Below are 14,229 nucleotides of genomic sequence, written 5' to 3' on the forward strand. Positions count from 1 at the left end.
ATGGAATGAGGGCTAACGCGTATGAATTCGCCGCTACGGGCGCTAGATGGTGGTATTTTCCATAGTTCGAAATGTCAAATGTCACTTGTCACTTCAATGACTGACAGCTGTTCTTTAGTCTTTTGGACCACCATCATCAGAGGCGCCAACTGGTGAGCAAAAAACGATAGCCCTCATTTGTATGCAACATTGCAGTCCCGAAATCGAGACTGCAATGTTTTTAATTTTTTGACTGACCATAATCTACGCACTTCGCGACCTAATTTTTAACCGGCAACGTCGACTTTGCCGTCCATTTTTGAGAAAAAAAACTTAAATATCTCATGTATCCTACAATAGACAACCGTTCGCTAGTTTTAGTAATAAAAAGCGACATCTACCGGGAAATTGAGTAAACACAGTAAATCAGGCGTTACACTCTTGACCTTGACAATCGTCTTGGTGATCGGCGCGCATCATCTCAAGCACCACTTTCACGACTTGCACGATTCCAGTAACGCATTGGCCACTGTTTATCTTTAACTAGTCTAGTTTTTCGCAGTGCTGGGATGCTGAGCATGACCTCTTGTTATCACTCTTTTAAAAATTATTCTGGGCCAACTATGTTTTTAAAAGCTGAAAGTTCTTAATCTGGCCATAGATCGTGTTATTCACGAAGACGCGTGCCTTGACTCGTATTATCATGTTATTTAAGGTTATATTTGACAAATCTCCGCGTCATCGTGGATGACACGAACTATATACGGTACTTAGTATAATAATTACTGGGGATAAAGAAAAAAGTGAGATTTTGGTAAACAAAAATGTAGAAATAATTTATTACAAATTAATTGCTTATAAATAATACAAAGCTTCGTTACAAACTCAACTCGCTTCTTCGCACTCAGAGATGGGCTTCATATTTATACAGGACGAATTCACTTGATTGGCTTCCTGGCAATAAAAAAAGGAAACCATTTTGAATTCGAATCAAACACAACTCAACTGAATCAGGATCTTCAAGAGGGCTCTCTTTACTTATTAAGGATGACTCACGTTAGACCGGGCCGTGTCCGGGCCGGAGCTTCCGGCGCTTCGTTTTCTATGGAAAGCATCACGTGATCACCTGTCATGTCATAGAAAAGTAAGCGCCGGAAGCTCCGGCCCGGACACGGCCCGGTCTAACGTGAGTCATCCTTTATACTTAATTTACTCTTTGGTATAAATTATCTATTGGCATTTTTATCTGTCACCTCTATAATTATGTTCGCCTGGTACATGTATGTATATTCAAATAAGTATACAGAGAGAGAGAGAGAGAGAGAGATAAGAGACACCGTGCTGGTCGAGCGAAAGTTAACTTTAGTGAGTGAATAATAGAGTATAAAATTAAATTATCTATGGTAGAGTTAAACGTTTAACGCAACTGTCAGTTGGAAGTCCCATAAGAAGTTTCACTTCAAGAAGTTTCAACTGAATCTTATTCGAGGTTTGACGCTTATACTACTCTTTGTTTGACGCTCTATGTTGGAATTTTTTAGGGTCCGTATCTTATTATTAAAGCCATACTAATATTGTGACTAATATTTACTCGTATTATAAAATAACGTAACAATTTTTGGTTTGCTGATGACATTCATCATTCACCCAATACTTCCAAAAGACAGTAAATATAGTATAAATATAAATAGATAGAGAAGAAGAAGAACAATAGAAAGAGAAGAAGACTAAAATTTAATTCGAACTGACCTTATTGTTTCCGAAAGCCTTTATATACGGTTCTTCGCTCGGATGCGGCGGGTCCTTATAAAGCCTCCGCAACTGTGGCGCCAGTAGCTTCGGCGCCGGGGGTACGTACGCCGCACCACACGCGCGGTTCACGCGCGATACCGACGCGCCTACTGCGATGGTGACTAACATGCCGGCGAGGGTGTACCACATGTAGGATACTCGCAGGATGGGGTTTACTTCGTCACTGATAACAAATTCATGGAAGGGTTCATTAAACAAGCAAATTTCTTTTTTTATTCATAATGGTATCTGATTGTCGCCATATTCGGACTCCGGGGAATTAAGATTTTTTTTTATACTACGTCGGTGGCAAACAAGCATACGACCCGCCTGATGTTAAGCAGTCTCAGTAGCTAATGTACGCCTGCAACTCCAAAGGAGTTACATGCGCGTTGCCGACCCAAACACTCCTCTCCCTCGTTGAGCTCTGGCAACCTTACTCACCGGCAGGAACACAACACTATGAGTAGGGTCTAGTGTTATTTGGCTGCGGTTTTCTGTAAGGTGGAGGTACTTCCCCAGTTGGGCTCTGCTCTAGATCTTGAATGACATCCGCTGTCCTGTGCCCTACCACACAAAGCGAAAGGCCATTCACAGTGCCCATACCTCTCTTTTGGACGTAGTTTAAGGACATACCCCCGGGTCCGGACGTAGTTTAAGATAATACCCGGGTCCATCCAGAATTAAAATCGGGCCACACGTTTACTTTCTTAGTATGCCACAAAGGAACCATTGTAGACATGGGGGATAAATAACGTCACGGTTATAAAGTCACCGTGACTCGCCGTCAAAAGGTGTCACTGTGACTTTTCACAAAAGAACAACGTTACAAAATCACATACGTTCCTACTGTTCCTAGCGCAGTCACTGTTACTCAAATCACGACAAACGCGGAGCGTGACGCTACTGACACTGTGACTGTAACTCGGCTCTAATCAGTAATCGGGCTCAGTCAGGAGTGTTCGGAACTGGCGAACATCGGATGACGCCTGAGGCGCTACCACAAATATCATGCAGTGACACGGGTAACAGGCGTAACAAAGTCACGGTGACTTTTCACTGTGACTTTTTTGGCACGGGATCGTCAGTCACTGATATCAAAATGTAACGCTTTTCTCCATGTCTAAACCATTGACGGAAACATTTTCTTGTACGATAATCATCATGGAACCAGAGAGTAGAGACTTTTTAAAACAGACAATTCGATTATATACTTAATCACTACCGAATAAGTTTTTTTTTTTTCATAATAGTACATTGTGATACAAGTGTGCTACATTGGTCATTACACACGAGGCGATATTGTGCGCGCGAGGTGAAATCGAGCGCACAATACCGAATACGACGTGTTTCAAGCCACCAGCATGTGTATCCTTGAGACACGGCACAGATTCAAATCCATCCAACATTTCTTCGGTTTCAATGATGGTGCAGCCCTACCCAACGCGTCTACCTCTACCCTGCACTAGCGTCGTTTTCTTGTTGTTGGTCATTTCTGTTTTTTTTATAATCTTACATTTTTGATAAATAAATAGATTTGATCTAATTACTGAAAAAAACTTACATATTAATCAAATTTTAATTGTTAAAACAGTAAAAGTCCAAAATCTGTCCTACTGCCTACCATACCGGCGCCCCCTCTTGCCTGCCGCGAGTGCCGCGGGCTGCCCGGGCTTCGGCGCCCCCGAGTCCTTGTTGTAAAATCTACTTGTCCAATTTAAGAAGGCTGCCTCTATACATATTATTAGCAATTAGTTACAATCTTAATCTTAACTCCATCGGTTATTATACATTACCGCACAAGTGCGATAAAGCGGTTCAATAAGTACCACGTTACGAGCAAGTGTGTTAAAAATAATGGAAACTTACACAATAACGGGAATGTCAGCAATAGCCGCAACAGTGTAGTTATACGAGCACCCCGCCGTCGTGAGCGGTTTGTGTCCGTGGGTTATAGCTCCTCGGACGATAGCGAACTGCGCCGTCAAACACCATGTCGCCATCGTCAGTAAACCGCTGGCACCTCCTATCAGTGCTCCCTGGAGAAATAATCCTAGTTTAAAATTAATCTTAAGCACTAAAGCCAAAACTGTTTTGCAAGTAATTGTCAGTGCTTTTCAACTCTTTAGCTGAGGCATATGAAGTCTGATAAGTACCTGTAGTCTTGTACATAGTCGAATCGACAGGGAAGTAAAAGCATAAAAGAAACGAGGGTTACATGCTCGGAACTCGTGCGTGAAAAATCTTGAACTAGTTAAGGTTTTCCAAAACCTACAAATTGATGTTATACTTAAATGAATTATCATTATCTATAAATCACTTACAGAGGCATCGACCCACGGCATTAGAATACCCATCGTGAACACACCCAGCAGCGGACCCATGGTCATCGCTTCTAAAGTCATTGTCAGTTGCAGAATCGTTCCCATCTTTTCAACGACAAATACTAAGGCTGAATACGAAAACAGAAAACAAATATTAATAATTAACTTATGTTATGTACTTATGTACCTAACGGCCACTTGCACCATTCACTAATCCGGAATTAACCGGTTAAACCTGGAGTTACCATGGTTTCCATTACAATTTGACACTGGGTTAACGGTTTAACCGCTTAACCCCGGGTTAGTGGGATGGTGCAAGTGGGCCTAACAGTTTCTATGGTTATAGTATATAACAACAGTATATAGGTATATATCTAATTTTATTCAAACGAGCGATGTGAAAACTCTTATAATCTATTAGGAGCACGACAACGTTCTTGGATTTTTCAGATTGTTTAGTTCTAACATGTGTTCTAACGGTCTCGGGGAAATACACTGGACATGTACTTCTAACTGACGCAGAGGACCTGGGGGCGATTTTTGAATTGCGATCGGTGGAAAAAGGCAAAAAGCTAATTTATGAAATACGAGCGTTAGAAATTAGGAATGTAGTGGTTATATACTACTCGTTTTCAATTTAATTAATAAAATTTAAATGTTTAGTAGTGAAGATAGTATTGAAGAGAGCCATACGAAATCAAGCGCTCCAAATTCATAAATCGGCCCCTTGATCCCAAAAAAATCGCGCCGCGTAATACTTAATCGTCGCGCCCAGTCAGCGAACACTTAACCTTTCGTATGCGCATGTCAAAAACCGACCAAGTGCGAGTCGGACCCGCGTTCCAAGTGTTCCGTACATGACATAATTTAAACAATGTATTTTTTATGATGTGAAACGTGAGTGAAATGTCTTTAAAAAACCCGTAGGGGTTGGATCATAAACTAAGTAATTAAGTCCGGCTCACGCTTGACTGCACATTTCTTATAGGTTTTCCTGTGATCTGTAGGTAAAGATCTATTTTGTGTATTTTTTTCAAAATTTTAGACCCAGTAGTTTCGGAGATAAAGGGGGGATGGTCATTTTTTGCCTATTGTCTTAAATAACTTCTCAACTGTTTATCATAAAATTATAAAATATATATATTTGAGATTCTCACAATGAGCTCTTTCATTTGATATGTAACACGATATAGTTTGAAAAACTTAATTTTTTAATTTTCTCATTTACCCCCCAAAAGTGGACCCCGTGTTTAAAATTCATTTGTTTACGTTACATGTCCGTCTTTGGGTCACAAACTTACATATATATACCAAATTTCAACTTAATTGGTCCAGTAGTTTCGGAGAAAATAGGCTGTGACAGACGGACAGACAGACAGACAGACCCACGAGTGATCCTATAAGGGTTCCGTTTTTTCCTTTTGAGGTACGGAACCCTAAAAATTGCCATATAAATAGCAATCGTGACAACTTCATGTTTACGTTGAATATATATGGAGCAGATCTGCTAATAAGCATACGAAAGGTTAAGTGAATGAACGAACGAACACTGCACAGGCATTAATAGTCATTACTCATTACCTACGCTTACTATGCCCAACAGCACAACGACTCCCCTCAACAGCCAGTTGGTTTGACTTTCCGTGAGTTGCTTCTTGAAAAATGGTTTGTAGAAGTCTTCTAGCACTACCGCCGACATTGAGTTTAGACTTGTAGATAAGGAACTAAAAGTAAAGAAAATACACCTTTAGGTATAGTTTAAAGTAGGTTTTAAGTGTTTTAACAGTAGTCATAAACAGTTTTGCTGTAAAAAAAATTGCTCTAAAAAACAGTTCGAAAATATAGTTTAGGGCACGATTTATTCTACGTATAACTTTAACTGCGATCTATAAATATTAGTCATACCTCAAAGCAGCGCTGAATATGCCAGCCACAAAAACGCCGGGTAATCCAGGAATATCACCTAGGACATCCATAACGAGCAGTGGCAATAGTTGATCCTTCTGCTTCGCCAACTGAAAATGTATACACTCTAAATTAATACGATACGGTCGGGGGTCTAGCCAAGCCAAGGTGACAACCGTTGGTAGAAAATGCCATCGGGGTGATAGATGCTGCGGAAAGTCACGTGACTACTTCCATAACTTTCCATTGTTACGATTGGAATTCCCGTATCAAGTCATCTTGTCTAGGCCTCCAAAAAAGTAAACGCTGTAATAACTTCGTAAGCTTGTACAGGAAACTTGCCAGATTATGATTTATTCGTTTTGTAATTATAAATAAATTATTTTTACCTTGGTCGTCAATGGATCACAGTCATGGAATCTAGCGTAGATGAGTAATCCACAATACAGGCAAAAGCAGTAAAGAGTGGATATGCCGATGCAGAACAATATTACAGCACTGTAAACAAATAAGTGACTAAAAATTTCAAAGTGACAGCTACTATATATCTCGTAATTATTTCCTTTTCCAAAACCGTGTTTGGTTCCTTAAACTTTGCAAATGGACACAAGGTAAATTTTAATTCATAAGTAAAAATACTTTATAAAACATGAACTTAATAGATTAAGTACCTACATTAAGTAGATGCAAATTGTGCTAGCACTTATGCTGCATCCCATTTGAGGCAGACCGCAAACTGTGCTGGCTTAGCAGCGGAGTCCGCGGCAAGAGCTAAGCACGCGAAGTATTCGGCGATGGAATCCTCGTAAGACTTTTTGCCGGTGGCTATCAACAGGGCCTTGGGGGTCAGAGGCTCGCGCTTTCATTAAAGAATTAGGGCGTCGTCTGCGCGAAAGGGGCTGCGATCCTCGCTCTGGCTCGTATCTGGTTCAGCAGGATTCCATAGCAGTTCAGCGGGGAAACACAGAGCGAAAAATGGGTACCTTTACCTTTGAGCCAGGTAGGTACGATTCAGGGTGGTTTATTTTAGATTTATTTTTTAGTCTGATTATTATTACTATTATTTTGACTAATTAATGTATTGTGCTTAGCTAATGTATTGTATTAATGTAGTATACCATTTAGCTCCGCGTAGAGTCGGCAGCGCCAAGTACCGCTGGACCATGGTTTGGTTGACCGAGTTGGCCTGCAACCAATAGATCAGCCCGCCGATCACAAGGTTCCAAATTGTATGCCGCGCCGTGGGGCTTGGATCCCAGCTGCAGACAGGTAAATAGTGGCATAAATGACCCGGAAGAGTAGGTAAGGCTCAAGTATAGTTAAGTTATACCTAAAAGCTTTTGTGTTGTATGTTTTAAAATACGATTTAATTTTTATTTCGAGTGTTTTAATTAATTAAATCACGCAACTAAACCTCTTAGTTACACTAACAAATCCAATTCACAGCTACAGCTAAGATCATTGCGAAATACCGCTAAGGTAATTAGATAGAGTATCAAATTTACTTAGTTGCAACAGGTAAGAGTATCTTGTATACAACGAAACATTTTAGTTGTCACTAAATAATGATATCACGCAACTAAACCTCTTAGTTACGAGTATACTAATTACTAACAAATCCAAATCACAGCTACATCTAAGATCATTGTCAAAATACCGCTACTTTAATTCGATATAGTATCAAACTGACTTGGTTACTATAGCTAATTCTATTTTCCATGACTACGAATTATTTTAGCTGTCACAGCTAAGGTAATTAGCAGTTGCGTCTAATTTGTTTAGCAGTAACCGCTATATATAGATAATAAAATTTGCTGCCACTACTAATATACTTGCTGCCACAGCTAAAATAATTAGCTGTCTCCGCTAAATATAGCTAAAATAATTAGCTGTCTCTGCTAAATATAGCTAAGGTAATTAGCTGTCTCTGCTAAATATAGCTAAAATAATTCGCTAGCAGTGGCAGCTAATAATAATTATTAGCTGCCACTGCTAAGTTTTCTATGTCTCGGGGTGATTTCGGCTAAAAATATTTGCTATGTAGTTTTGGTAGCTAAAAACACTTTGCTACGGTAGCTAAAAACTTAGTTGTCCGTATAGTTTGGAAGGATTTTAGTTACCACAACAAAATTTTAGTTACCACATCTAAGTTTTTTCCCGTGTTTTTTTGTACACACTTTACTCGAAAATATATTTGACATGTTATGCACAACCTGAAGGTATAGGGGACATGATGTAAAATACGATAGCCACGTCACCTTCAGTGTTTTTCTAGTGTCAAATAGGCCCCATGTGAACCTTATATGCAACTGAAGGTATTATACTTAATCTATGTATATATATATTACTATAATATTATATAATATATTAATCCATTGGTTGATGTCATCGTTGAGGATGTGCTATTCCTATGAATATTTATAGCCGTGTGTGGGACGAACAAAATAGAGGTATGATTTGATGATGATTGACCTAATAGTGGACCATGCATTTATTCTACGTGGGCAGAAAAATGAATAAGATGATAACTGGCATCCAGCTGTTCTATATGCAAACGCATATCCTGTGACTATTTGTAGTTCTAAGTGACATACACCAAGGGCATTCGCGTAATAAGCCCCCTCCAGACTATGTGCACGAATCGCGGCGCGACTTCGCGGACAGAACATATCGCGACGTTGACGTATGACTACACACTCCCAAACTTCACGGCGATTTCGCAGTTTGATTCGCGCCAAGATGGCGGAAAAGCATCAGCTAATCCAGTTTAATTGTCATTTATCTACGGCATCATACGCGCTGTAGCTATTTTTCCATTTTGTTTTGTTGTAAAACTGTAAAATATAGCCGCTTTATATAATATAATTGATATTTTTCTTGCCACAGGTGAGCCAAAATAGTGTGTTATGTGGAGTCTTGCCAGTTCGCGCTTAAACCAACAAAAAATGGGGAACTTAGGCGCGAAGGCGTCAACAATCTGCGAAATCGACGCCACACTTACGTTGACGGCTTCGTGCCGTGATTCGCGCATGAGTGTGGAGGGTCCTGTAGGTACGTTGCCGCTTGGATTAATTTCCATTTAAAGTTACTAGTGAGACAACCAACACAATCTGTCAACACATAAGAGGCTTATTGGCATCATCACCAGCGAATAGGTACGTCCCACTGCTGGGCACATGCCTCCTTAAATTGTACAAGAGTGTTTGGGCTATAAATCCACACTAGCTCAATGCATACATATTGGGGACTTCACACAAATCTATGACATTTGTATTTCTTTAATTCAGAATTTATTAAGTGACCATAGACATTCAGACTCTGAATCTCTGGAAAACTTAGCTCATGTGTGATGGGCCTTACGGCCCGATTCGAACAATGCTTCTAAGAAGTCATTTTCACTTCAGAAGTCACTTTCGACACTGGCAGATCGGTATCGTGCCACTTTTTTTAACCATTTTTCGAATCAGGCCGTTACTTAGGTAATTCTATCCTTCCAGAGTCCATATTGCGCTGCCACACGACCCCGATGCCACCCACGTCGAGGGTACCCTTGATGGCCACCAACGCCATCGCCCCCACCATAGCGGTGATCTGAATCACATCCGTCCACACCACGGCTTGAAGACCACCCTGGTATAGAAAGAATGGGTTGAAAACATGAGCAATTAATATTAAGGTGCAATGGATATCCGATTTCAATTTAACGGTCTAAAACGGAGGTTTAAACGCTCGGAAGAATCTTTCAGAATACATACATACACATCCGATATCGGATGTTGGTTGGTCCTAGGAGAAAAGCAGCTGCTGGATATGGCGCTATGGCATCAACTCCTTATTTTTTTGGTTCAAAGTTATCTTTTGAACAACAAGCAGTTAAACAATGAATAAAATAAATATAAAAACGCACTGAAATTTTTACTTCTTTTTGTTCGTATCCGACATCCGATATCAGATCAGACAATTCGAAAACGTTCTAACTATAGCTGCGTAAAGACGCAAACCGACATAGTGTCGGTTGCTGTAATAATAAAAAAATTATAATATGTAATTGGATTAGGTTTAATTAATACCTAATCACTGCTCTGTCGAAACAACCGAAAATCCAAGATTAAAAAGATTAAAGAATGATAAAACAGACACTTACTGCACTCGTGTAAAATATGCAGACCAAGCACACGATCGGTGTGATAATATGTATATCAACTCCAGTAACTGAAAGGAAAACAGTAAACAATTGATTTCAAATATTTATTCAAAATCGAAACATACTTATTAAAACACCTATTATAGGTCTGCCGTTTAATTGATGCTAGTAAGAAGTTATTATGATCAGCTACGGACTGTTAGGCTATACTGCATAAAACTGATTTGTATTAAGTAAGTAAAAATGTAATGTAATGGTTTTAGTGACAAAACTGCTAATTTCTACAAGAAAATCACTACGCAATTTGATCTCTGCAAGATCTTGGCTAAGATAATATTTTTAAGATTAGTGAGTACCTAGAATCATAAAAAATACTCGTGAAAGGAAAAAATATACCTTGGTTGAACGCTAGTGCAGGCACGTAAATAACAATCGGCAACCAGCCTATCTGTAAAAAAAATCAAGATCATTAGAAGTGTATGAATAAAATAAGAATGGCACTGTGCGGTAGAAATGTCACGAACTTTATCTTATTTTTACTGAACGAGAATTATACACTTGAAGCTTTATTTAAGTACTAATCAAAAATATATTTAAAAATACTTACCAAAGTAAACGCGAATAAAAAAGATCCAAATAATCGGACCCTGTTGTCAAATCTCATTGATAAGTACTGAAACATAAGAACAAATAATACAGGTAGATAAAATTACTTTTATAAGATGATATAACTAGGTACCTACTAGGTGCAGTTTAAAATAATTATCAGCCCTAAAGATAGTACTAACCTCATAGTTGGAAGTGATTTTAAGTTCGTGGAACACGGGAAGATAGACTTGAGTCATCGCGAAGGACATCAGGAAGATCCCACCCATGATGAAAGCGTACTGCGTTCCATGCATATACACCTCGGTCGGAGAGCCCAGGAGCGTTATGCCTGATACAAAACTGAAAAGAGATCGAAAAATTCGAAATAACAACTGAACTGAACTGTTTGTGTTAGAACATAAGTAAAAACCAAACCGGTTTTAAGCCTAATGCTATTAGCTCGCGACTCTTTTGTGTGCAACAAGTGTTATTTTATTTATTTATTTTATTATTTAAGGAGTACCAACAGCTACAAAATCATTATGGTTATTTAGGTAACAATACTAAGCCAATTACAGGAATTTTGAACGTCAAATTTCTATGAAATTATGACAACACAATACTTGCACAGTCTGTGCTATCAAAATTGCTGCCGAGTTAGCTTGGTCTGACTATAGAACTCCACCCAAAACCTAATACTTAGGTTATGGGCCCAAGGTACGCAAACAATTAGTAGGTACTTAAATAGTTTATAGTTTTCGGCAAAAAGTGCTAAATTAATTCGAAAATGTCGAATGACGAATTGGTGGCGACAGTAATAGCTACCTATATATTAACATGTTGACGGCGGAATAGCGTTCATTCGACTCCGTTCAAGTTAGGTTACTAAGTAACGGGTATAGCTAATTGCTGCAGTGAAGGTGTTAAGTAGATCTTCAGCTGTTATTTTTTGCTATATTTGATGACATAACTTATTTTTGCCTACAGGTTAATGTTTACTTTGTGTAACAGGTAGGTATCTTAGCTTCTGCGTGGATCTCCAAATCTTCGGTATCTTATTTGCACTCCCAGATAAGCGTCAATAAAAATATGTAGCGAAGTCTTATTACAACAATATCCGAATATAATTATTATATAGGTATAATAATAAATTCGAGGTAAAATGAATTCGATCAAAACCGGAAATAGATTCCCTTACCGGGACAAAAATTACGAATAAAATCGATCCAGCGATTGGATTAAACCTAGCTAGGCATTATGAGGTACCTACTCACCTAGCCACCAAGGACATAGCAACCGGAACAACCTGCATATTCCTTCCGCCCAGCAGATAATCGCTCTGCGTCGTCTGCTTCTTCATGAAACCCCAATAAATACCAACTAGAGCACTGATCGCCAGCATGAACACAAACACTACGTAATCCACCCACGAGAATCTTTGCATTTGATGCACCATCTCATTTATATCTCCATGGAGGTGCCCCATTTTTGTTTCGTTGGTGGTAAAAACTATTCACTAAGAGGGTTTCCGGCGCGTCTTTCGATAGGGGTATTAACAGCTCCTAATAATCCTTTTACCACAGATGTTTTTTCCATGTAAAAAATATTGTTTCCCGATATCATGTCCTAGTCCACAAGGCGCCCTGAGCTCGAATGGCACCGACCAGCAATCTGGCAATCAAACAATTACGATAACTCGCAATTTAAAAGAGGATGTTGCGATCCCCCCACGGGCGAATCGGGAACTGACTAATATATTGAAAACATACGAGTAACAGTGACCACCAAACCCTGCAACCTTGCTTGTTAATGAAGACCTTGGCTTGCTCAGGCGTTTATTAAGACCCTGTGGTCCCTGGGTAATTACGTCGTTCATTGCCGCTGGTGTCGCTACTTACGTGCTACTTACTCATAAGTTCGATACGATAACTGAGTCTTCTTAAAAGGGTCATAAGTAACAGTGCAGAGGCGCAATTTGAAAAGTAACGTAACCGTATCCCTAGGATATATATATTTACATGGAGTTTATTGTGACAGTTTGTCTCAGAATTGAATCACTATTGATTCACAAATTTTATAGTCGATGTTTGTAAGTACCTTCATTTTTATTTACACAGTACACACATTTAAAGCGCAAACCCTGCGATACATGTCTACCAATTTTATGATACTTTGTATTTTTTTTAAGATGGGTACAGTCAATCTTAATTAGTATTCAGAATAAGAAAGCAGATTATTGTAGATAAAGAATACGACGACCACAACGAGACCTAAAAGAATCAGTAGAATTGAGTAGTGTAGTCAAAAGTGTAGTTCTAGTTCATGCAAAGCGTGTGCCGCGTGTGCGGCTATAGGTAAGCTGTAGCCAAAATAGCATATTTTGGCGGCAAAATATGTAGGTACATCCATGAAACTTTGTTTTTTATCTTTATCTTGAAACTAGAAATGACGATCTTTTTTTATGTGATAGCAAACGAGCAGACGAGCCGCCTGATGGGATCCGCCGAGTCCTATCAAAATTTAGGGGTCCGACGTCCGACCCCCTATACGGGGGTAGGGTGTATCAGCGAGTTGCATGCGCTCACCAACAATGACCACGCGCTCACCAACAATGGGCACGCGCACACAAAAAAGGAACAAAGGCTGTTCTTTAACATCAGATTACGGTCTTTGGCGAAAAAATAATTTGAGAAGATGCAGTAGTAGTATTATTATTCAGTCCCATTCTTACATCCATCTCAATTTAACGAATAGATACAGTCAGCATCAATAGTAGCGGATGAAACAACGGCTTAACTAACTGACCCCCCTGCATATAAATTTGTTAGCAGGGGGTTCAACTATCTGTGCAGCTGACTGTAAAGAAAGAAAGACATTTATTCCATAAAGCACACATACACAGGACAATACAATGAAAGAAAAAAGATGTTTAAAAAAGGGAATATAAAAATAATAGCAAAAACAAAAACAGAAAAAAAACAAAACAAAAAATTAAATTATTTACACATAAAAAACATAAAAATTACACACGGGTCCAGCAATGTGTGCAGTAGGGAAGAGGCCCTGTCTCAGCATATTGTTGCAATTTGCAAGCGAGGCAAATTCCAACGCTGTTATTCTGCCAAGGCTGTACATGTAGAGACATATCTCTTTTTGTTATTAGATTTTTGATGCTGACTGTACGTCCTGTAGTGGCTTCATGAACTTAATCATGAATAACGACTGCAACGAGATTTCTTGCACTGAACAGAAAATCACATCCCATATCATTCAGCCGTTGCCGATACATGAATATGTAATTGAAACTGATACGCAACAGTGTTACTACGAGTATCTCAAATTAAATCTTGATAGTAGTGCCATTCAAGATTTTTACTACAAAGATAACGGCGCCATTTAGATTGTGCTTCGTAACCTAAACAAGAGTTGCATGAATAAATTACTGCCTTGGGTGAGACTTGAACCCAGCGGCCTCTGGATCGCTACTCCAGCGCTCTA

General features: G+C 39.2%; 1 protein-coding gene across 1 annotated transcript; it reads right to left on the minus strand.

Moving 5' to 3' along the window:
- Positions 1–805: 805 nt before the first annotated feature.
- On the minus strand, positions 806–12,463 carry LOC134755992 (sodium-coupled monocarboxylate transporter 1-like). The gene is made up of 14 exons (XM_063692745.1): positions 12,006–12,463; positions 10,932–11,091; positions 10,751–10,816; positions 10,540–10,591; positions 10,144–10,211; positions 9,475–9,629; positions 7,118–7,258; positions 6,389–6,497; positions 6,000–6,109; positions 5,676–5,818; positions 4,095–4,222; positions 3,640–3,809; positions 1,729–1,954; positions 806–933 (listed from the first exon to the last, which is right to left on the minus strand). Exons 1-14 carry the CDS (start codon positions 12,215–12,217, stop codon positions 865–867), a joined length of 1,809 nt encoding a protein of 602 aa, XP_063548815.1. The 5' UTR covers positions 12,218–12,463; the 3' UTR covers positions 806–864.
- Positions 12,464–14,229: the final 1,766 nt, after the last annotated feature.

Source organism: Cydia strobilella, chromosome 3 (assembly GCF_947568885.1).
Source record: "Cydia strobilella chromosome 3, ilCydStro3.1, whole genome shotgun sequence".
Classification (NCBI taxonomy): Eukaryota; Metazoa; Arthropoda; class Insecta; order Lepidoptera; family Tortricidae; genus Cydia; species Cydia strobilella.